The 25,720-nt window shown below is 37.0% G+C and overlaps 2 protein-coding genes and 1 pseudogene across 6 annotated transcripts in view; all 3 read left to right on the top strand.

Moving 5' to 3' along the window:
- LOC311086710 (uncharacterized protein) overlaps window positions 1–11,710 on the top strand; it is a 62,935-nt gene extending 51,225 nt beyond the window's left edge. Inside the window, exons 9-12 of the mRNA XM_084119716.1 lie at window positions 9,991–10,245; window positions 10,492–10,614; window positions 11,119–11,159; window positions 11,279–11,710. Of these exons, the coding sequence (XP_083975842.1) occupies window positions 9,991–10,245; window positions 10,492–10,614; window positions 11,119–11,159; window positions 11,279–11,371 (512 nt within the window). The 3' untranslated portion in view covers window positions 11,372–11,710. The remainder of the gene's footprint in view (window positions 1–9,990; window positions 10,246–10,491; window positions 10,615–11,118; window positions 11,160–11,278) is intronic.
- Window positions 11,711–16,425: 4,715 nt separating this feature from the next.
- LOC311087012 (putative nuclease HARBI1) lies at window positions 16,426–17,351 on the top strand (annotated as a pseudogene). The gene has a single exon. The product of its transcript is annotated as a putative nuclease HARBI1 (transcript).
- A 358-nt stretch (window positions 17,352–17,709) lies between these two features.
- On the top strand, window positions 17,710–24,633 carry LOC311086716 (CD48 antigen-like). 4 transcript variants are annotated; one of them, XM_084119726.1, is made up of 7 exons: window positions 17,710–17,855; window positions 18,054–18,246; window positions 20,487–20,574; window positions 21,043–21,351; window positions 21,607–21,954; window positions 22,228–22,482; window positions 23,816–24,633. In XM_084119726.1, the coding sequence occupies exons 3-7, from the start codon at window positions 20,508–20,510 to the stop codon at window positions 24,133–24,135; spliced, it is 1,299 nt and encodes a 432-aa protein (XP_083975852.1). In that variant the 5' UTR covers window positions 17,710–17,855; window positions 18,054–18,246; window positions 20,487–20,507; the 3' UTR covers window positions 24,136–24,633. The 4 variants fall into 4 exon arrangements, with proteins under 4 accessions (XP_083975852.1, XP_083975854.1, XP_083975853.1 ...); XM_084119728.1 differs by lacking the exons at window positions 17,710–17,855; window positions 23,816–24,633 and adding an exon at window positions 22,693–22,832 and having other exon boundaries at window positions 18,225–18,246; XM_084119727.1 differs by lacking the exons at window positions 17,710–17,855; window positions 18,054–18,246; window positions 23,816–24,633 and adding exons at window positions 20,065–20,174; window positions 22,693–22,721.
- Window positions 24,634–25,720: the final 1,087 nt, after the last annotated feature.

Here is a 25,720-nt window from a genome sequence, read left to right as displayed (position 1 = left end):
GGCCGAGGGCTGGTTAGAACATATTTGACGTCATTATGTTTTTTAATTTAATCAATGTTGATTATGAAAGTGAGCATGCAGCATGAGAAAGATATTATACATCATGAGATGCGCAATGTCTGAAGACATGGAGTGGGTAAAACATGATTTTGACCACTTCATTGAGTCTTGTTTTGTAGAAAGTCACTTTTTAAAAGATTTTCGTTTTGTATAAATTGTATCTTAATTTTGATCAATGTTTTATCAACCAATTGCCTGTATTTACTAAATAAGAAGAAAATATATAGCAGACAATGTAATAAGGCGCCAACACGATCACTTGCATTGCACGTGAACTGGAGGGCGCCGAAACTCAGCTTGTGCCTCACAGATTTGAGAAATATAGGCTATCTATTAGCGAAAGCTTGAAATGTCTACTTGCAAACGAAAATATTCAAAACCAAAAGAAATGGGCTACTCTCTGAATATGTCATCTGAAATGTGCATTTCTCTCTGGCGTTCATGGCGAGTCAGCATTGTGATCTTTGCAGCGACACAGAAATCACCAGTATATCAATAAATAATTAAATGTCTCCTTGCTTTTTAGACACATTCATAATCATTACTTTTACCGGTTCTTTGTGGCAAGCTTTATGCGTGCGTGCGTTCGTGCGCTTGAATGCGGCTATATGTAAACGCTCTTAGGGTATCATACCGTACACTGTTAACCCTTGCTGTAAAATTCTGACAATATTATACCATTTTCCATTAAAACAGTAATATACCGTAGAAAATAAAACTAGCCTACAGGAATATACTGTGAATTAACAGTGCTCAAAATCGACACTCAGAGGCTGTTTTCCAAATCACACCCTATACCCTCATTCACTATTCCCTACATTAGTTCACTAATATAGTCCACTTGAATGAAAAGAAGTGAGTGAATTGAGACACTGATGAACACCTGATAAGCAGAATCACTGAAGGACAGAGAATCAAGAACAGAAAAAAGAGAAACACAAGAACTACAACTGACTTCCAGCCACACTGAGTGTGAAACCAGTTTACAAACCAGTTTACGATTATTTCTTTCATACATGTACAAAAGTTCTTGTTGAGAATTAACAGAGATTTAGTTATTAATAAAATTTGTTGTCACCATGATGGAGATCAGTATTTGCTTTAGTTGGTCTCTTGTCCCTGGACTTCTTACCTTTTATCTCTCTCTGGCTGCTGTAACAGTGAGTTTATAAAACACATTTGTTATGGCAAGAAAGAGTCAAGAGGAAGATGATCAGGTGTTTTTATTTTTTTGTGATGATGTCACAATCATCCTGGACATGCCTGATTTTCAGATTTTTTCTGTATATAGTCATTGAAATTATAGTTATCTCATGTTTAGCATATATCTGTGAATCTACTAAATGAAATCAATATTTCTGTAATCAGGTCTTCTGAAGAATATTGTAATCATATAGTGCATTCAATTTTATTTTACTCCTGCTTGACTCAGACACACACAGACATCAACAATCAGCATATGAATCTCAACAATGGTGAAAAGTTTCATGTCGCAATGCATGCTGGGTTCCAGGATAATATAAAACTCCCAGCATGCACTGCTGCATGAATAATAATAATAATAAAAAAGAAATATTGCCACCATTGTTGAGATTCATGTGCTAAATTGTGATATCTCGGTGATTCTAAAACACAGTGTAGGTCTGTTTCTAAGGTTATGCATCATGTGTTAAAAAAAAAGAGTCATTGTATCTTATTGCTGCGTTTTCACAGTGGTGGTAATGTAACACTTTTGATTGAGGATTAAACTCTGAATAAGTGAGAATGAATTCCTTAGTGAATGAACAGGCAATATGATGATTTTGTCATCATAATCATTATAACTGCAGTCATTCATAAACTGTGTGTGCACAAGTGTGACTTGCAACAACACAGCTCAAGCAGCAAAAGAAAAACTAATGTTTTAGCATCAGCATCCCAACTAAAGCAAGCACTGATCTCTATAATGGTAACTTCAAACCAAACATTTTCAATTAAACATCTCAATAACAACTTCTGTAGATGTATGACAGAAATAAAGTCATACTGGTTAATAATAAGTGTAATAATGTGTAATGACTGGAAGTCAGTCGTAGTTATTGTGTTTCTCTATTTTCTGTTCTTGTGTTTCTCTTTTCTTCAGTGATTCTGCTTACAATCACTTACATATTCCCTTAATTATCTCACTGCATCGTTACTTTTTACTCGTAGTGTGGATTTCCCTGAGGGGTTGAAAGGGTTAACTGTGTAAGATAAAAAAGACACACCCACAAAATGTTTTTTAACAGTAATAAACTGTAAGTTATAAAACAGGTTTATACTGGCAACACTGTTGCCAGTAGTTTACTGTAAAATGTATTTTTTGGGTCACCGTTGTGCAGAAGAGTAGAGCCTGTGCTTCAGTCCAGGAGAAGATCTACAAACATTGATGATATGCTGCATGTTGCTTTATTTAACAGGCGGTGACTGTGTAGTTGCTGAGCCAGTGGAAATCTTTTTATGTACAATAGTTTTTTAGTGGTCTCAAATAAAAGAAGTTCACAGTAATACTTTACTCACATTATTAATGCATTATACATTTTAGTTAATACATTTAAATGACAGTTGGTCAATTTAAGGCAGTCGGTTTCTGCAAGTGTAATTAGTTAACTATAATTTAGTGCATTTTTACAGAAACAAACTAGATTACAGTAAAGAACTGTACAATTAACAGTATTTTACTGGCAACAGTGTTGCCAGTATTTTACTGTAAAAAAACCGGTAAGGTCTAACAGTGTATAGCCCTAAGTAATTAAATTAATATAAAGGGGCGATTTGTCCACGAATGGCTTAAATGAACAACTACTAGTCGACTAGAAAAAAATTTAGTCGGAAGCAGCCCTTATTCCACATATTTTCGAGCCAGGCAGCAGGACATTCTTCTGTGTTGAGCGTGTGACCCTGCGGAATGAACGAGCGGAGCGGAATATTCAGAAATGCGCTCTCCGCTCACGAGCTCTGATCGGAACAAACCCGAACCTCACTGTCTGCTGAACTTGCACAGAAACATCAAAATGGACATAACCAGCTTTTTAAAATTGTTCTTAAAACTAAACATTTAGACTATTTTAGCACAAATTAAGCGTATTTAAAATTTTTTACAATTCTTGACAAATTAAAATATATTAAAAGTTTTTTTTTTTTTGAAGAAAAACAAACCCATAACCGCGCCGCGAACAAAAAAAAGACCCTAATTTGCCCATAAGAAAAAAAAAGAAAAAAAAAGAAACAAAACAAGTAGGTGATTGGGTAGATGTGAATTGGCCACCACTTGAAGGAATGTAAAGGAAACATTGTAGTGTTGGCTCTCTCTAACGCCAACATATACGCCCGTTTCTACGCAAGAATGATAAATGAGGGCCAATGTGTGTATGCCAGTTCACCATAGTTGCGTGTGGACCATGCATGGCACTAATAAATAAATTTTTAGGGGGGGCCTCACACAAAGAGCAGCCTAGGGGCCCCTGAACACCTTAATCCGCCCCTGCCTGCGTGGGGCGGAGATACGCTATGCAAATTCCGCAGACCCATGGCATTTCATTGCCATTGGCTCGTTTTATATACTCGAAGATGATAGGCTTTCTAAGCGAAACCCCATTCGTCGTCATCCGACGTAACTCGGAGTGACAACGAAAGGGAACTGCTTTTCTTGAGACAGTAGTGTTTTGCAAATGTTCATCCGTGTTGACGGTGTAGATGTTGACGGTGCTTCGAAGCGGTTCTCCCGTGAAGTAGGCCTATCCATGACCCGGGAAGTTTCCAACAAAGTTTTCCGTTCACATAACTGTGAATGTTTCTCCAGTAGCCCCTGTATTCGTGATTCTAAGGCCGAAAGAGCGTACCTCGAGATCTCTTGTTCGATTGAGCAAAACTCCGTTTCGCAACACTGCCACGTCAATGCTGTCGCCATGATGGCAAGATATAACGACAACTCCCCGACAATAATTTCAGGAAAACATTTGCAGCTTTTTCATAAAAGTAGCCTACAGATCTTTCTTTCTTTCTTTCTTTCTTATTGCTTTAAACATAAATAGCATATTAAGCAAAAACCTGTCAACAAAGGTCTGCAAAAAAAGAAAACTGGTAAAACGCTTGACCTTCTGTCCCCCTCACTTTCTCAGAAATCACGTGATTTATTTGGACAATAACCCTGTTTCCTCTGTAGCTCACACTTTCATTTTAGTTATTCTGGACCTTATTTTCTAAGATTTAGTGAGAATAAGATCATCTTTGTTGAGAGGTTGGAGCTTTATGATTTTGGTGTACTTAAATAACTAGGCAAGCCACGCGTTTTACCACTTTATAAGTGAGATCTGGGCGTAACACAACAGGCTCAACATGAGGGTATTACAGTGATTATATAAGGCTGTCTGAGATTCTCTTATAAGGATTTGATCACCCTCTGTCTTAATAGGCCATGTGTAATTTTTTTTTTTTTTGACTTTCAAGTTTGGATGGATTACAGTCGCTGACCAACAGGTGATTTTCATTTATTTGTATTAATATTATTACTATTCTTTATTAATAGTTGTATTAAGGAGAATTACATTTAAATTATATTTTAAAATCAATTACAATAATTGATTATTTTTATTTGCTACTTGCAACTATATTTATTCTTATTATTGTTATTTTCTTCATGCTGTTTTGTTGAAAGCCCACAATATGATTTTTTGTGCTATACAGCCTATTTTTGGTGGTCTGTTAGACCTTTATTTCATTTAATGACAAGTGCACCGATTGTTCATGATGTCCTTTTATTATTATTATTATTATTATTATTTGATGATTTACATCATGTTTATCCACATAACCTTTTTTGTTCTTTGCTAAAGATACATTCATAAGATTTCATCTTTGAAAATGTTTATTTTTCACCAAATAACCAAAAAAACAAAATGTATTATGCAAAGCTGGTCTTTAATGGTCTGAATAGAGCTATAATATCTATCTATAAATTACAGAAACGTCTGTCTGTCTGTGTGTGTCTTTTAACCGCATATCTCTCGAACCGTTAGTCCGATGGATTTCAAACTCGACAGGTGTCTTGCCACGGGCACGAGTAAGTGCAGTGCCAAGTTTGACGTTGTTTGGATGAGAAATGCAAAAGATATCGTTATATCATTTTTAGAAGGTTGTGGTTTAAAAATAAACATTCTGACATAAACACTCAGTCAGCTGCACTGTGTTTCTCAATGTCAAGGATACTTCCTTGGCAGGACTGGTCCTTCCAAGTCACTTCCTTCAGAGGAAATACTTAAGTCATAGAGCTTCATGGCGCGCGTTCATGAGAGTCGAGGCGATGTCATGAATGAATCTATGAATCTGCAGCTGTTCGGCTGGCATGAATTAATCTATCTAAACCGTCCATCAGCACAGCCAGAGACATCAGCCGAATATCATAAAAGACTGCCATATCTGTCCGAAAGAACAGATGTTCAATTACAGAGAAGAAGGTTTAATACACACAAATATCGAAATGAAATAATCTTTCGAGTCGAATCTTTTTGAATGATTCGGCTGCGATTAAAAGCTATCAAGAGGTAAGCTCAGTGATTATAATATAACGACTTAAATTGCAGTTTGTTCGTCACATAAAGCTATCATATGAATAAATAACAATATTAATATAACGGACGAGTCGTATTAGATCACTTTTATGATACTTTTGTGATGTTTTTTTGTCTTTTATTATTATCATTTTTTGCGTGACAGCCCCCAGTAGGCTAACGTTACTCATTCACTTTCATTACATTGACAAGAAGAGTCTCCATTAGGCTACATATTCAAAAATGTCCCTTTGTCTTCCACGGAAAGTAAACTTAAGGATTTGCACATGAAGGTGAGTAAATGACGGCAGAATGATCATTTTAGGAAGAACTAGTCCTTTAATATGCATTTCAAGGCTGAAATTATGCATCGTCTGCAGAGCTAACGTTACTTACACAACATAACATCTAACGTTAAAGCGCATGTGACGAAGACAATGTCTTTATGAACTTCAGAAAAATATTTATTAGATTTAGGTAGGTATTAACAAACAGACAGACAGACAGTTATATTCAAAACAACCCCAAATCTTACTAACTTACCATAATAAAGTGCATTTAAACAGATCCAACAATAAAATGAAGACAAAACATTATCTGTCGATATCTGTCTGTATAATGTTGGCCACTGAGAGTATAATGGAAATATAATTAACCACAAACCAACATGAGACTTCAAGTTTTTTAAATAAATGATTCTCTCTTCTTTTGGTATAGAATAAAATACAGTTCGGGGTTCCTCTTTCGGCTGTTGTTGCAGCCAACTGCACAACATATTGCAGGCATTACTGAGACCGTCGGTCGCAAAGATGGCGGCGCAAAGCTACAGTGACGTCATGTGAATCGAATGAATATAATCGTTTTTAAATCAAAAAACTCATTTTTAATCATAGTGATTCTTTGACTGTCAAGTGTGTTTATAAACAGTGCGGGTAAATTTGACTCATAACATAATGGATGTAATTATTTTTTAAAACAAATGTTTGGTAACGTAAATATACTTATATTTGAAAGCATATTGCCCCGTTAACGATCCGACTCCGTTAACGTCCAACATTTTGAATTTTTTGAACAAGATAGCAAAGCTGCGCGCATAGGATTGTGAGTGCTTTGAGAGCATGAAGAGCGCGAAGGCTACACTTATGCGTCCTTTCCTGTATATGGGATATTTTTCGAACGGAGGACTCAGTCCTTGGCTGAAATTCCGAGGATCCTCGACATTGGAACAGTCCTTCGACGGATGTCGATGACGTAGCATCCTCGAAATTCTGGCTTCCGAGGATCCTTCCTTGACATTGAGAAACGGCTACTGTTTACTTCTGAATATTATAGTTTGGTTCCAGAACGTGATAAATCCATTTTGATTAATTTGAATAAAAATGTATTTTCTTTACCAAGAAAGTGGCTAGATGAAAACCACTATTTTCTGTTTCAAACTTTCACATAGCATCTTAAAGTCCACATGAAATCAAAATTGACCATATTTACTTTGTTTGCCTAAATTGATCGTTTTGTGGTGAACAATTCATCCATGCAAGTCAATCCACACACAAAAAAATTTTGGCTTCGTAATCTTTAATCAAAATCTGAAAATGCCCCTCCCCTCTGCATTGGAGGACCTTCCCTGATGACGTAGGTTTGAGGACTTGGGTTGGGAAACGCTTAACCACTCCCCTCAAACCGTTAGTCTGTTATGAGCGAGAGATGGAGAGGAGGAGCGCTAGAGTAAAACCCTGCCCTCTGTTCAATATTCCTTTTTACTGGGAAATACGTCACAACACTGGAGAAAAGTCGTTTGCAACTTCCGGTTCACGCGGACTTTAAGGTTATAATAACATAAAAAATTCAAATCCAGATTTTGATTTTCAAAGATTTATTATAAAAACGGATTATTTTTCCCCAAAAATGCAATAAATTCATGACACTTTTTTTTCCAAAATGCAATTAATCCATTATTTTTTATCATATTGAAACTGTTGAAATCAGCCATCGCTAAGAAATATCTCCTGAACTTTTTTGTTCAGCGATCAGCTCACAAAAACGGTCCTACTTTGCACTGTTCCCTGAATCAACGCACTTATTCATTTGTGGATGTAAACTGAATCTATAAGTCAGCTATGCTGTTTACTTCTGAATATTATATTTCATTCTGGTGCGCTTAATGTTATCGCTACTGTGTAAATGCTATTCACCAGCTAAAATATCCTTTTCAATGCGTTCACATTCTCTTTCACGGGCACCATTTGTAGTTGCCTAATGTTTGCTTAAGCATAGCGTTTTCTCGGAGTTCACTGTGTGCTTTCTACCATGCACAAATAAAAATGTCTCTGAACTTTTGCTGTGTAATTGTAACAAATGAGCACTCAAACACACCAAACCAACAATTACTAAAAACACACTTAAAAACTGATTTTGCACGGGCATTTTGCACTAGTAGCCTATATATAAAACATGTGAGGGACGCCATTTGTGTACAGTCACACACACTGAGTGGGGAAAATGCTTTTTGCAGTCAGATGGTGTAGTTATAACTTCTACCAGCAGAGGCTAACAGGGCCATTCTAAACAGATAAACTGGGCCAATGTTCTAGTTGGGCTTTACAAACGTCAATGTCTCTCTCACTTCTAAACCTGTGTGTGGCTTGTATGCAGGTTATTACCCGTTCTGTATGTTCTAATGTAAAGATTTACTTATATTGCCATATTGTTTGTACATGAATAACTGTTCAATAATAAAGGAGAAAAAATCATATGCAGGTTATTAAAATGCTGTAACTCTCTTAAATTGTCCTGTATCTTTCTTAAACTTCTCCTGCTTTATTATATTTAGAAGCATTATCATTAAATCTAACTTGTATAACAATTGTCCAGCCGAGGATCATGACAAAACTGAACTGGTGAGAGAGTTATAATGAGGCTACATGAGTGTAATTTCACATATTCAACTTCCTGTTTTAAGAATACAACTTCAGCCATCTTGATGTTTGTTACAATGGCAGTAGATCATCTGCTTACATCCTTCATCCTTCTCCTCATCTGTAACGCAGGTAATACACTCATTATTACATGTGTATAAATAACTGAAATGTCTTGTTTTCAAGTGCTCTATCTATAATGTCGCTTGTGTAAAGCATCATGTTCAGTCTGCTATAGTTCTGCATCTCATGAACAGGATCTGCTCCTGATGAGAAACTAAAGCACTAGAGAACTAGAGTGACTCGTCTCTAACATTACTAACACTAGAGTGGACAGGGAATCATGTCTGGACTGAAAAACAAATGCAAATCTTTTTACAGACACCAGTTTTTCAGGGGTTGAAACACAAAGTGATGCTGATGATGCTTTAAAGCCCCTAAAGTTATACAGTTACTTATTTGAGATATTTTAGTTATATTTCATGATCCATGTATCATAGAAACAAGTTTTTTATATTCATGGATTGAGCCTCTCTCTGATGTGCTCAATGAAATTAATTCAGCTGGTGATGATATAAAAATAATAAAACATACAGTATATGACAGTTGTTCCGGTTGACTTGATGTGATGTACGTCCTTGACCAAGGTCTTAATGCTGCATTACAGTTGTAATCAGACTTCTGTCTGGTGTCGTTATACCACATTTATATTACTGTGAACACAGCCCCAACAAATTACTGAACCATTGAATCTCATGATTTATTTATTCAAACAAATACAGGAGTGAGAGTTGATGATGGAGTAAGATGGAGGTGTAAAATGGGTCCAAATCCAAAAGCTGAACTGTGTTTCTCTCTCCTCAGGGTTCAGTGCTGAGATCTCTGTGTTTGTGAAGACGGGAGATTCTGTTCAACTGGATATACAGACACAAGAACTACCAGAGTTTGATCTTTTATCCTGGACAAATGATAAATCAGAGATTATAGTTAAATATATACATGAATATAAAAAAGTAAAACTTCATTCTTCCTACAAGGACAGAGTGGATTTCAATGATGAAACCTTCTCTCTCACACTGAAGAACATGCAGAAGACAGACACTGGACTCTATACAGCAAGAACAAGTGGAGAATCAGAGAACAATATTTTTACATACAGAGTATCTGTTATAGGTGAGACTCATTTCATTGTGTGATTTCATGTGTTCCTGCATAAAATATTTATGAAAGAGTTTAATTTTCACTTTTATATAAATAATAATGTGGTCAAAGAAGTATTTTTGGGAAGAGATAAATTCATTTAAAATATCTTTGTGTTGTCTTTAGATATAATGTGTACTTCATCACTTCACTACTGTGGTCTTTATTCAATAAAACAAGCATTTGAACCATTTTACATCACTGGGCTGTGAGTGTGATTCTGATCTTGGAGTAAATGTGTGTTTCAGACGCTGTTGATGCTCCTGTTCTGACTGTAAACTCACACTGGTCCAGCAGTGACTCCTGTACTGTGAACTTCACATGCAGAGCTCATGACCTCATGATAAACTCTAGCTATCAGAACAACAGATGCTCTCCAGAGGAAGTGACATCACAAATCAACAGTCTCATCCTGCACTGCAGTGAGGAATCCATCATCTGTAACCATAGCAACACTGTCAGCTGGACAATAGACAGAATAAACATCAAACAGCTCTGTGGAGGTAAAGATACGTGTGTGTGTGTGTGTGTGTGTGTGTGTGTGTGTGTGTGTGTGTGTGTGTGTGTGTACATTCAGTCAGCATTATTGTTTTTATTTTCACAAATCAAACAGATTTTAGTTTACAAACTGTAAGAGGCATGTTATTAAATATTCAATGTTAAATATTAAATATTATTAGATAATTAAGGGACTGTGAATATGCTATGAATAGGCTGATTAATGCTGTTCTTCATCTCTTGCTTTCCAGAGAATGAAAGAAGACCAATCCATAGTTTGACATTTGATTACATTTTGATCTCAGCTGTGATTGTTGTGGGAGTGATAGTGTTTTCTGGTTTGGTCCTTTACTGTTGCTGCAAGAATAATAAAGGTATGTCCATCACAGATATACTGAAACAGATATACTGACAGATAAACTGATCTCACATTTATACCTGAAAATTTAGATTCTTTGGTACTGAAAACAAAGTTTAAGAGCAAATAAAATAAAGGTACAGTCACAGTTATTCATTGCAAAGCCATGCCCATTGTGTGTATTGACACCAAAAGTCCCTGAACATCGAGAAATGTCTCTAAAGGGGATCCTGAGTTAAAAAGTGACTCCAAGGGGTCCTGAATAAGTGTCCAAATGTGACGAGGGGGAATGAGAATGTGTCGTTAATTCTGAAGAATCTATTAAAATAAATGTGCCCTTTTATCATTAGTAATAGTAAGATCTGTTTAGTGAATCCAGAACTCTGGTCAATATTAAACTTGTAGGCTGTCCATCTGAGACATGAGAGAAATCAAACATCTGACAGTAATCAAATGCAGAGAAACATGTTTCCACACAAACCTGTAATCTGTGCAGTAAACTTCCATTCTGACCTCTCAGGTGTCAAACAGAGTGATGATACAGACTATGATGATGTTGAGGTGAGATTCAAATGACTGTTCATATTCCTGCAGACGTCACAGATAATAAATGTCATGTGACCCAATGCTGAATATGAACTGTTTCACATTTTGTGATGGCTTGATTTATTTCTTTTTAGACTCTGACGCAGAAGATGACAGGAGATACCTGGACCACCGTCACCTACTGTATAGTAGGACACCAAACACCTTCATCTGCTCATGAATGTTAAAGCATAAAAAGACTTTTATTATTGCTTGGACTCAAAAATGGAGCTTAAAGTCTTTGATGTTATGAATGAGTGCTTTAATATAGTTTCATGCAATCACACTATTAATCAGGTGTGTTTATGTACTTTGAATTTGTTTGCGGCTTATCTTGACTGCTTCTTTTTTTAAGAAGGAAAAAAAAGAGATTTTAAGTATAGGGTCTACTCACACACACACACACACACACACACACACACACACACACACACACACACACACACACACACTCTATATATATACAGTATACAGGTATGTGTATATAAATCTTTTTATTTTTTTATTTACCATGCTGTTACCAAGGTATTTGATTGGCTTAGAATAAAAAAAAAATCACTCTTTCCAATTACACTGATTGCTGGCATGTCTATTTAAGTGGTGGTTTGAATGTTGGTTTTAATGTAACAAACATGGAATCAAAAACAAGAAGGACGAGAAAGCTCAACTGGAAAGAGGAACAGTGTTTACTGTTTGCCCAGTTAGTGGATGAACACAAGGCCATCCTTAAAGGAAAATTCAGGCCGGGTGTCACAGCACAGGGCAAGATGCAGATGTGTGAGCTTATAGTGGTTAATAATAAATTATTAATGGTTCATTCCCCCTGATTGTGCGCACCAGGAAAGCCTGCTATATTCATAAATGCAGTTTTTTGAGCCGACAAGGTGGGAATGTTAATAATACATATTAATACGTATTTGTTTTTTTGATTTTTTGTTTTTTGATTTTGTTTGAATGTCCAGTGGAAACTAGATGAACTGCGACACAATTAGAGGTGAAAGTGCTGTAATAGTTTGTGTGATCACTCTGCTTACAGAAGGTTGTGACAGACCCAAATCATCACTGCTGCATTGTTGCATTTTCCCAGTTGCCAAATATCTTAATGTAGTGATTACTTTAATTTCTGGTGCTATGGGATTTCTGCGCTGTGTCGGAGATGTTAGTGTGTCTAAAATAAGATCAGTCACAAACATGATCCCTGCATAATCTAATCTATAGCGTCTTATTAACTCACTGTCATCCTTATGCCTGCAACACATTTCTTCTTTCTGCCATTTTCTCCGCTGCTAAAGAAACTCTTAAAAGTCCTTGTCCGTAGGCTACTCCTAACAATTTTCACCTGGTTGAGTGTTTTTTTTTTTTTTTGTGTGAATTTAAATATAAACATTACATTAAGATATCAGATAGACAGTGTAATGATCTGCACTACTCATTAAAATATCTGTTCATAATTCACTGCTGGTCTTCATACATAGCCTCATACATGAATTCATACATGAATTTAGTGTTTTTGTGAAATTAAAAATTAATACGGCTACACATAGTTGGATCAGAACAGTGTTCTACATAGAATTTAAGAAGACAAACACAATTGACCATTCGCAAAGAACCGCCCCCTTTAGTTACTGTTGCTATGTCCGACATGCAGCTCTCACGCCACACCATGTTCTCATGCAGTGAAAAACACATTGCGGAGCAAAGAGGACACTGGCAACGCGCTGACAGACAAGACAGACCAGGTTACATTTGGGTTACTTTTGATATGAAACAAAGTATCAACTTTCAAATTTGATAATTTTTTAAAGAAATAAACAATAAATTGAGCGTCAGCGTCAGTTCTGGCAGGCCAGGTAGTCAAGACACTGCCAATGCTATTTGCTAACAACACTGTCCCGTCAGCTGATCTGCTCCAGCTGAGCTGCATTAACTCCCCTCGCTGCTCAATGGCCAAAGCTCAAACAAGGCGCCCCATTTAAAGCACATTCAGTTTGCTCATACATGCTTGCTGCTCGCTTCAGCTGATCTGTACGCTGGTAAAAAGCTGTTTAATTCCTTCATCTAGCTTGTTTCTCAGAAGGTGGCTTAGTCATCTCTTCATAGCGCTTACACTGTAGACCAGGGGTCGGCAACCTTTTTGTCATAAAGTGCCATTTTTAAGTTTCCGAGTTCATCACTGTGCCACAACACACACATAGCCTATATATATATATATATATATATATATATATATATATATATATATATATACACACACACATACACTCATATAAATACACAAACATTTTACATTTTCCTAATGGCTAAAACAGAAATAGTACAAAAAATTTAAATATTTCTCTTGAAATTTGTTTTAGATTTAGATAGACAATTTATAGTATTTATAACTCCTAACTAGAGATGCACCGATTACAATTTTCTAGGCCGATTCCGATTTCCGATTTTTCATTGAGTTTGACCTGCCGATACCGATTTTAGCTGATTCCGATTTCATTTTACACTTTACAGCACACACAAATATTTATTTTCTATATATTTTTTTAATAAAATACCATATCCTTTTACTCAAACTGAATAATAAAAACAAGCTTAAATGGGTAAATTTTTTTATAAATATTTTTGAGTCTTCATTTTCTTTTCTGACATAACCTAATCCAGTTCTTGTTAAAACACACCAAACATGCACATTCTGTTCATTTTGGGCACTTTTTGTTTCAAATCATATTTATTTTGTCCATCAAAAGTGTGCTTTCACTTTCATTGAGCGTGAGCAGCGCAGACAAAATAGACTCGGCGCCGAAACCCGCGCTTCACTGCTGCTCACGCACTGCTCCTGCTCCCGGTGTGAATGCACTCATTGATTAGCATGCACGCCGAAAAAAAATATGCGTGAAACGGCCGCAATTCACGAGGTTTCCTACATGTGCGTTCCGTGTTTTTTTACTATGAGGAATTATTACATCAAAATGTAGATCTGTGTGCAGGTAGACTACTTTATCTGAATGAAATACATACACTTCTCTCGCATTTGCTTGCGTGCCAGCGATTAACCCTCCGCGTGCCAACACCTTAGGTTGCCTTAGGTTGCCTACACCTGCTGTAGACTGTCAAAACAGTTCAAAGTCAGATAATTCTAGGTAACAGCATGTTTTAGCTATTGCAGTCTTGAATAGTCATTTCAGTAATTAATAATTTTTACCATAATATTGTAAGGCCCGTTATATTGGCCCAATTGCCGGTTCGCCAATACACGGGGAAGGTATCACGTGTTCTGTCCTCACTCATTTAAAGTATTGGTTGGTTAAATTTACAATACATTTAGTTATGTATTCTCTCGTTAATTCATCTGACTCCGTAAATGAAAGGGTTAATAATATCTGTGCCTCACTAAAAGTGAGCGAATGTTTGACTATTTCTTTTAACCATTAAATGAACAATGTCAAGATCAGTTAGAATAATCAAATGTAACATTTTAATGTTTCAGATATCAGAGATCAATTCCACAATCAATTCAAATATCTAGAACATGATTATACATTGGTTACACCAAAGAATCTTACCCAGCTTGTACCTGAGATAGAGAGAGAAAAAGGGATAGAGAGAGAAAGAGAGAGAGAGAGGGAGAGAAAGAAAGAGAGAGAGAGGGAGGGAGAGACCCTCTATTCCAGGGGTGCCCAATCCTGCTCCTGGCGATCGACTGTCCTGCACAGTTCATCTCCAACCCTAATCAAACACACCTGCCTTTAATTTTCAAGTGATCCTGCCTGCTCTGAAGACCTTAATTGGTTGCTTCAGGTGTGTTTGATTAGGGTTGGAGATGAACTGTGCAGGACAGTTGATCGCCAGGAGCAGGATTGGGCACCCCTGCTCTATTCCATTCGTGACCAGCCAGGAAGAAGAGACCCGATAGAGCAAGCACACCTTCCTTTATACTGTTTGCCCAGGTGATATGGGGGATGGGGAAAACCACCCTCAAATGGCTTAACCAGTTTTCTCTAAACTTCTATAAACCTTATTACCTTTTATTTTATCTATCTGGATATGAGATATCTGTACCACTCACTTTGAGACATTTCAAATGACACCAAAAGCATAAGTCATTGATAAACATTCACATTAAACCATGTTCTTGTGTGAGTTCTTCGTTGTTTCTGAGAGGAAGTCAGGCTGTATGGGGGAGGTTGAATGCTAATTAGCCAGCAAGGCCCTTTTGTCTCAGACCAGGGCCCCAACCAGTATTTTCAGTCTTACAATATAAATTGCTAAATTAGGGTGGCTCAGACGACACTGTTCGAGACACTCAATTTCTGTTTTGGGGGAATAGCTCATCTAGTCAAAATAATGTGAGAGCCCTTATGCTGCTGCTGCATCCCCTCATGCTGATAATGCTGTCCCTATATGCGGCTGCTATCTCCTCATACTCCTGCTGTCCCCTGATTCTGCTAACTCATGGGTGGTCAGGACTCATCTGATTATAACATTTTGCAAATTATCCGTATATATTCGTAGATTACTAAGCATATCATCCTCTGTATATCAGAGGATTGCCAGGTGTGGTTTTGTTTGGGGGGATATTTTAGCTCTCACAGTCCTAAATTGTGTGAGCGTTCCCTAATGCTGCTGCTGCTGCTGTCCTCTGACTCTCGGCTATTTCATGGTGCTCATGAAAGGTCAGAGGACTCCCTGAACAGAGCCATACCACCAAATTTCAATTCAGGAACATCAACTTGTTTGTAATCTATTCAATAAAAATTCTTTATTTTTATTGTCTGTGTGTTCTTGACTTAATGGACCTGACAGAAATACCGTTTTGTGGCTCTTTAATGTGTCGTGACAGATCGCTGTGGTGCCTCAGTTAAAGCTTCTCGTGAACCGATCATCTCTTCCTTCTATTTAATTTATAGCATCAAATAAACATGAATGAACATAAGAAGGAATGTTGTTTTAACCGCAGAAAGACGTCAGTGCACTCCGTTTTTCAAGTTCAAATCCTCCAAGGTTAATCTACTAACTCCAAGTGATTTGTCGGACAAAAATGGCAGATTATGATTGGTCAGATCGCCTGTTAATCAAACTCCTGCGAAGGGTCAATTAACCCCTTTCTAAAATCCCAAGAGCCATTTAGCCATCTGAGAAGAAAAAGACAACTATGTTTAACCACTACAGAGACATCAGAGCCAGCGGCATCAGAAGGACTAGCCGAGGCAATTGTTCTCGTTGGGTACATGAGATGACATGACATGAGATGAAGTACATTGCAGATCTTGTCAGGCCAACACTCCAACACCAAACCCAAACGAGTCATGCTTTATCCGTGGAGGAACGGTGCTTAATCGTTCTGCGCTTTTACGCATGTGGGACTGTGGAGTAAGAAAAGCAACCGTGAGTAATGTGGTGAAGGCTATGTCAGTAGCACTGGGCGGTCTGATCAATCAATTTGTTTCCTTTCCCAAGGATGACCAGACAGCTCAGACTAAGCACAAGTTTTTTCAAATGGTGAACACCTTGTGAAAGGGAGTGGGAGTATGTCAATCGAAAGGGAAGGCACAGCATCAACATCCAACTTGTGGGCAACGCAGACCTCATAATAACCAACTGTGTTGTGAAATGGCCAGGGTCTGTTCATGATGCACGTATTCTAAGAGAGAGTGCACTATACAGAGAGCTTCAATCCCACCGACCAAATGGCATAGTATTGGGAGACACCGCATATCCACTCCTACCATGGCTAATGACCCCTTTTCCAGTTGCAAACTCACCTGAGCAGGCACGCTCACATTGCAAAACAAGATGTGCCATTGAACGCTTAAATGGAGTCCTGAAGAGAGTGTCTTAACTACTTGCGAGTACAACCCAAGGTGGCATGCAACATAATCCTTGCTTGTATTGTTTTACATAACATCGCCACCAGGTGTCATGTCCCTCTTGATGACAATTTTGATGGACCTGAGCCTGATGTAGAACCAGAACAGCCGCCAATGTTCTTACCTAATGAAGGACACACTGGACATGCAATTAGAGATGCAATTGTGAGAAATTACTTTTAACTAGGCTACTGAATGACTGAGTATATTTGTTGTTGTCATTGCCATTAATATACTGTAGAATTATAGAGCTGTGAGCAACAGTGATATTTATTTGACAGCTGATAGCTTTGAGATTTTTGTTTTTTTGTTTTTCGTTTACCATATCTCATTAGATGTGACATGCTTCATATATGCTTCAAATATGAAGAAATGTATATATCATCAGTAAACATTGATTTTGTGATCATTCACTCAAAAAAAAAAAAAAAAACTCTGATTTTATTTGGTTTAAAAAATCACAACTGAATCCACCCTTCTGATGGGATCAGGATAATCCTGTTTTTTGTTTTTTTGATAGATCCCAAACCAAGTTCAAAGTTTTGAAAAACCCAAAGGGCAGGTTATTTTGGATATCTCTGTTTGCCTCAGCCCTGAACTTTGATCAGTTATTGATTGGACTGTTTGTTTGTGTATATAGTATATAGTGCCACGTTCAACCACTCCATGCACGTAGGCGCGCCCGCCATCTTGCAACGGTCAGCATGTGGTCACTCATAGTAAGAATCAATGATGCCACAACATTGCGAAGCTTCTGGTTGTGAAACCGTCAAGATTTAAATTTCCAAAGAAATGGGATAACCTTTTACTGGTGAGGACTGTTGGTTTGTGTTATTACATGTATTAACTCAATATTACATGTTTTTACTATGGTATTTTTAAAGTTTATACTTTTACTATTGTATTGTGTTAGTTTAGCATAATCATCTGCTGAAGTCTGTAGATATTCATGCATGCATTCAACTACGGTTGTCGACGCTCAGTCAACTTGCTCTCAAAATGTTCACAGGCAGCTCCAATATGGCAGACGGCTTACATATCGCTGCCGATTGAAACGGCCGCTAATGAGGCATCTATGTGTATATGTCTGTGTTTGTGAATGAACTTTGCCTGGATTTGGATTATGATTGTGGACTACCCTGTTAATAAATACTGCGTTTGGATCCTCAACCCGTGTGTTTCGGAGCAGTACATGACTTGGGGTAAGTTTTTGACAACTGAACTACAACTACAATTTTCAGCTGAAACTGACTAAACAATTGCTAATTTCTTATGAGTTCTACAATACCCAGAGAAAGCTCTCCATATGGGTCATGGATGTAAAATACTAAATCATCTATTCTCTTTTATTTAAAATTGTTTTGACAATTGAGTTAATTAATAATTCAATAAACAATGACAGACAAAGCAGAATAGCAATAAAAGATTAATCTGAAAGATATATTTATTCTAAGATTTAAATAAGGTAATACATATTCAGTTGCCAGTATTTAGCCGAACTGAAGATGACAACACTGTGAATTCAAATGGAATGATTTCACTCAATTAGCCTATATATGTAGACTACATGTAAGCATGAAATGCCCTTGTGATATACTATGCTGCTGATATGCCAGCAACATAGTTTTATCTAACCTTGGCTGAAAATTGAAATGAAGACATTCTGAACCTGATCTGCAAATATCAACCCAGAGATATTTTACACGACGTTTAACTTTAATACTATCAACAGAAACTTCATCTGAATCATGCACATAGAAAATGTCACTTTTCTTTGGATTTACTGTATATCGTGTGGTAGATTTTTCCCCTACGCACCTGACTTAGGTTGAACCTGGTGTCCTTGACACCTGAAAATATTATACTCAGTTGAGTTACCTCTGAACCTCTGAGTTGACGCCTAAGCCGCAATCTAACCCCGCCTAAGAGTCTCACAAAGAGTCGAACGACGACTCGCCCCCCTATCGAACACTATCACTTGGTAGTAAGGTCTAGTGTTTCGCTAAATAACTTGTCTCCCTATCTGACTTGTTGCGCAGCAAAAATCGACAAACAGACTTTAAATGCCCTTTAAATGCTTTAATCACGGCCGGGAGATCTCAGAGCAGTTCTCCAGAGAATCTCCCAAGAAGAAGCAAGGCCGGAGGATCTCAGACAAATTCCATTGAGAATTCCTCCAGCGAACACGAATACAACAGTTTTTATAGAATAAGGGGAATGGCAAAATGACATGAAACATTACTTAATTTCCCCACAATTTGATTGGTTCTTCATAGACAAGCCCTCTAGTTAACTACAAGGTTTCAAGTTTAGACATCTGTGTTTCATTTCCCATATTTGTTATTTTTACACTCACACAAGCAAAGTAAAAGGGGTATGGCAACATTCAAAAACAAAGAACAGAACGTTTTAGTACATTGTGTTTCAAAGTTAGCATGTTAGGCCGAAAAAGAGAAACAAGGTTAGATGTTAGAAACATGGTTAGTTTAATATACAGTTTACTATTTTATCTATTAAAAATCCATCACAATCGCATATTCATTGAGAAGGTTATTGCCACTTCAGCAGGTGTTTTCTTGCCAGAGTTGGGTTGATTATTACCTCTGTTCACTTTTTGTATGTGACCAACTGAGGAATGATATCACATTGTTTACATAGTTTTATTTGTTTGACGTCAGGAGAATGAAAATAATGAGAATATCCTCATTTGGAAAAACAATTTAAAGTTAGTATATTGAGTAATTAATTAACTTCATATTAAAGGGTTAGTTCACCGAAAAATGAAAATTCTGTCAGTAATTTCTCACCCTCACGTTGTTCCAACCTCGTTAGACTTTCGTTCATCTTCGGAACACAAATGAAGATATTTTTGATGAAATCTGAGAGCTGGCTCACTGCTTCATAGGCTGCTAATTGATTTCTACCATCCCAGAAAAGTTAGTAAACATCGTCACATATAGTCCAAGTGACTACAGCGGCTCAGCCTTAAGTTTATCAAGCGACAAGAATACTTTTTGTGCGCAAAAAAAACAAACAAAACTTCTGTTGGGCCTGGCTCATGTGGCATGACGTGACATCTTCATTTAACCCATCCAAGTTAGAGCACAGCACACACATTGGGAGTCTTAATGTAATGTAACATTACCTCTTAATTTTAATGTAAGGCGTGCATGCAGTGATTGCTCATGTATAACCAATGCTATTCACAACATGCTTGTATATGTGTATTTTTCCATATCTAGTCTGTTTTCTGTGGCTGGTTTCATAATTTCATGTCTCATCAATATGGAGGAAAAAAAAGTTTCTCAGAGATCAGTGTGAAACTGTGATTTTCCTCGTCTGACTGTTATTAAACGCATGCTTAACTGAGCTGTTTGTGGTGAGAGAGTTATAATGAGGCTACATGAGTGTCATTTCAACATATTCAACTTCCTGTTTTAAGAATACAACTTCAGCCATCTTGATGTTCGTTACAATGGCAGTAGATCATCTGCTTACATCCTTCATCCTTCTCCTCATCTGTAACACAGGTAATACACTCAATTATTGCATGTGTATAACTAACTGAAATGTCTTGTTTTTAAGTGCTTTATCTATAATGTCGCAAAGCATCATGTTCAGTCTGCTATAGTTCTGCATCTCATGAACAGGATCTGCTCCTGATGAGAAACTAAAGCACTAGAGAACTAGAGTGACTCGTCTCTAACATTACTAACGAGTGGACGGGAATCATGTCTGGATTGAAAAACAAATGCAAATCTATTTACAGACATCATGAGAGATTTATTTATTGGAGATAGTATTTTATATCCATGGATTGATTCCCTGTCTCTTGCTCTACAGATCCCACATGTATTTCTGCCTGATAATTTTTTGAAGTCATAGTTTGTTTTCGTCATCTGTGCCACATTGTGCATGCAATTTGCTACTTGAACACAGAGCATGAGATCCTTACACTCTGAGACGCTTAACAAAACAGTGTGTTTCTCTCTCCTCAGGGTTCAGTGCTGAGATCTCTGTGTTTGTGAAGACGGGAGATTCTGTTCAACTGGATATACAGACACAAGATCTACCAGAGTTTGATCTTTTATCCTGGACAAATGATAAATCAGAGACTATAGTTAGATATATGCATAAATATAAAAAAGTAAGACTTCACCCTTCATACAAGGACAGAGTGGATTTCAATGATGAAACCTTCTCTCTCACACTGAAGAACATGCAGAAGACAGACACTGAACTCTATACAGCAAGAACAACTGGGTCACTCAACAAAGATATTGTTACATACAGAGTATCTGTTATAGGTGAGTCTCATTTCATTGTGTGATTTAATGAGTTCCTGCTTAAAAGACAATTCGTATATAATATGCACAGATAAATAATGTGGTTAAAGAGGTATTTAAGAGATACATTCATTTAAAATCTCTTTGTGTGTCTTTAGATTTTAATGTGTACTTTATCACTACTGTGCAGTAACGGTCTTTATTCAAGCATTTAAACCATTTTACATCACTGGGCTGTGAGTGTGATTCTGATCTTGGAGTAAATGTGTGTTTCAGACGCTGTTGATGCTCCTGTTCTGACTGTAAACTCACACTGGTCCAGTGCTGAGATCTCTGTGTTTGTGAAGACGGGAGATTCTGTTCAACTGGATATACAGACACAAGAACTACCAGAGTTTTATATTTTATCCTGGGCAAATGATAAATCAGAGAATATAGTTGTGTATATAAGGGGAACTAAAGAAGTAAAATCTCATAATTCCTACAAGGACAGAGTGGATTTCAGTGATAAAACCTTCTCTCTCACACTGAAGAACATGCAGAAGACAGACACTGGACTCTATACAGCAAGAACAAGTGGAGAATCAGAGAACAATATTGCTGTATACAGAGTATCTGTTATAGGTGTGATTTAATGAGTTCCTGCTTAAAAGACAATTCGTAACATAAGAGTTGTTTAATTTTCACTTTTATATAATATGCACAGATAAATAAAGTGGTTAAAAAAATATTTTTGGGAAGAGATAAATTAATTTAAAATATCTTTATGTTGTCTTTAGATTTTAATGTGTACTTCATCACTACTGTGGTCTTTATTCAACAAAACAAGCATTTAAACCATTTTACATCACTGGGCTGTGAGTGTGATTCTGATCTTGGAGTAAATGTGTGTTTCAGACGCTGTTGATGCTCCTGTTCTGACTGTAAACTCACACTGGTCCAGCAGTGACTCCTGTACTGTGAACTTCACATGCAGAGCTCATGACCTCATGATAAACTCTAGCTATCAGAACAACAGATGCTCTCCAGAGGAAGTGACATCACAAATCAACACTCTCATCCTGGACTGCAGTGAGGAATCCATCATCTGTAACCATAGCAACACTGTCAGCTGGAAAAAAGACCTAATAAACATCAAACAGCTCTGTGGAGGTAAATATCTGCTTCTATTAAAGACGTGTATAGTGAGCATTATCTAGGCTACTTGTCTTTATTCTCACATATCAAACTGCTTTTGGTTTACAGATAGCATATATTAAATATATTAAACAAATATTAAATATTATTAGATAATTGAGTGACTGTAAAGTTTATCATGAATAATAGGCTGATTAATGCTGTTCTTCATCTCTTGCTCTCCAGAAAATGAAAGATGATCAATCCCACATATAGTTCACCATTTGCCTACATTTTGATCACTATTGTGATTATTTTAGGTGTGAAGAATAATTTGCTGTTATATAGGCTATAATTTATTTGAAAAAATAAAAAGAGCAGTTTCATATCTATCCTTGTATTGTTCGACTGGTTGAGGATGATATGGGATTTAGAAAGTACTTTATATTTCTATGGGATTTAGAAAGTAAAAATGAATGCAATACTTTTTTAGAGCGAGTAATTAGTACGGTTATCTAATTACACTGTTGATGTAAGGGGGCGAACAAGACGAGAGACGTGCGGATCCATATGCATGGCTTTATTCCAAAACAGGGTCATAATACAGGCAGGGTCAATAAACAGCAAACAGGTATGGCAGAGTCATGACACAGAGTAATCCTTAGGGCAAGCGTGGGTAGACGATCGGCGAACAATATCCAACAGGGGCAAGGCAAAGAGAGATAATCCAGGTAAACAGCATTAATCCAAACGAGGTGAAAACGAGTCCAAAGGGCTAGGGCTGAGGGTTAAACCAGGAAACACGGGCAAGAATCAGAACACAGGAAAACACAAAGGACCAGGCAAGACTAGAGGAGTGCTAAACACAATACAATACTCCGCAACAGGGAGAGAAAGTCCAAGGCTTATAAAGAGAGTGAGATAGTGTATGATAGTTTTCAGGTGTGAGCGTGATTAGTGGAATCAGCTGTGTGTGTCGTCAATGCAATGAATGATGGGGATTGTAGTGAAGTACAAGTGTCCATGCTGTGTGTGGGCGACCTCTGGTGGTGACCAAACGGAAATGCATGGACCAGATTCGTGACAGTTGAAGATGTAATTTGTACTAATTAATTACTGTTTTAGAGTATCCTACACAACACTGGTGCTCATACATATTGACAACTACAACAGCAATTAACTATTCAGTTTATTAACATGTCTGATGATGACAGATGACAGGAAATAATACTTTGAATGGAAACAATACTTTTATTTCCTTATGAACCTTATTTATTCAAATGTGATTGTGAGTTGATGATAGAGTAAGACTGAGGTGTAAAATGGGTCCAAATCCAAAAGCTGCTGAACTGTGTTTCTCTCTCCTCAGGGTTCAGTGCTGAGATCTCTGTGTTTGTGAAGACGGGAGATTCTGTTCAACTGGATATACAGACACAAGAACTACCAGAGTTTGATCTTTTAGCCTGGACAAATGATAAATCAGAGATTATAGTTAGATATATACATGAATCTAGAACAGTAAAACTTCACTCTTCCTACAAGGACAGAGTGGATTTCAGTGATAAAACCTTCTCTCTCACACTGAAGAACATGCAGAAGACAGACACTGGACTCTATAAAGCAAGAGCATATGGAGAATCAGAGAACAATATTGTTACATACAGAGTATCTGTTATAGGTGAGTCTTAATTCATTGTGTGATGAAATGATAACTTGTTCCTCAAACAACAATCCGGCTGGATATGTCATGGCTGATTCAAAACACAGCAGGATTTATATTTCTTTTCACATCACTGTAGATGCATAAGGGTATTAGTCACGCAGGACCTTTTAAGTATGAGATAAGGAACATTAACTAGTCCTACTAAATAAACAGTTCGTTGGTTTACAATTCAAAAATAATAATTCCTTTGGAACATCACATGACTACAAATGTATTCCAGCATAAAAGAAAGTAACTTGTAAAAACAAGAGTAATTTCTTTACTTTTTCAGTTTTATATACAACATGCACATTTAAAACAGCTTGTGGCACATTTTCTTTAATACATTATGTTGTTAATAAAATTACTGCTCTGAGGAATCCATCATCTAGCAACCCAGTTAGCAGTAAAAAAGACCTAATAAACATCAAACAGCTCTGTGGAGGTAAATATCTGCTTCTATTAAAGACGGGTGTGTACATTCAGTGAGCATTATCTACTTGTCTTTATTTTCACAAATCAAACTATTTTTGGTTTATAAATTGCAAGAAGCACGTTTTTAAATACTAATACTAATGTTAAATATTAATAGATAATTAAGTGACAGTAAAGTTTACTATAGGCTGATTAATGCTGTTCTTCATCTCTTGGTGCAGCCCGGTGAGCCTAAAGACACTAAATTATTGTTTGACAGTAATATGTTTATTTACATTAATGTGTGTATTTTATTTATTATGTGCCTTTACAGTGTTTTCATGTGTATGTATTTAGTTATATATTTGTATATAATATTGCTTAATATTTAATGTTTTATTTATGTAGCCTACTCACATCACACAGTGTTGCCAGATTGGGCGGGTTCGCGCACAATTGGGCGGTTTTGAATTTGATTGTGCGGATAAAAAAGGGTTTGGGCGGGTGGACAAAATTTGGGCTGGTTTGGGGTCAGTTCGGCGGTTTTCAAACATCTACATTTTAAAGTCTAATTGGTTAAAAAACTAAACTAAGGTGTGCATGTAGTCCATAAAATCAGTCATCATGACATTACACACGCCCATGCAGAGTCAGCTGGCATTGGTGTTTACGTCACCGACGAGCACGCACTTTTAGCCAATCAGCGATCAGCAGGCAGACGCGATTTAGCGCGATAAGTTGTATATTCAAAGTGATCGCTAATGCCAAAGTGACATGCTACTATACAGTAAGTTGTATCTACAGTAAAGAGTGAGATAGTGAGCAACTCTATAAACATACATGTGGTGGGAGATATCGATGGTGAATATAACTCTGAGAGGAGAGAGCACAGTTGAATGACTTGAATTGAAATCAAATATGGGACGACTCCTGTCCATGGTCATGTCCACACTAGCCTAACCTGACATCTGCAACTTTTACACCATCCAGACTGCACTCTACTCGACCCTGACAGCTGAAAAAGGTTTGTATCAACGATGAATCCGTTTTGACTGCTAAATTTTGCGTTATGTTCTGCAATGTGTACTTCCGAGGGTTAAAGTCATCGGCTCATTTCTTGATTGCCATTTTGACAGTGTTCACCTGGACATTTTAGTC

This window comes from Abramis brama (assembly GCF_963993115.1).
Source record: "Abramis brama genome assembly, chromosome: 7".
Classification (NCBI taxonomy): Eukaryota; Metazoa; Chordata; class Actinopteri; order Cypriniformes; family Leuciscidae; genus Abramis; species Abramis brama.
Note: the sequence above shows the minus strand (reverse complement) of the source record. Positions and strands in the feature narration are given on the sequence as shown.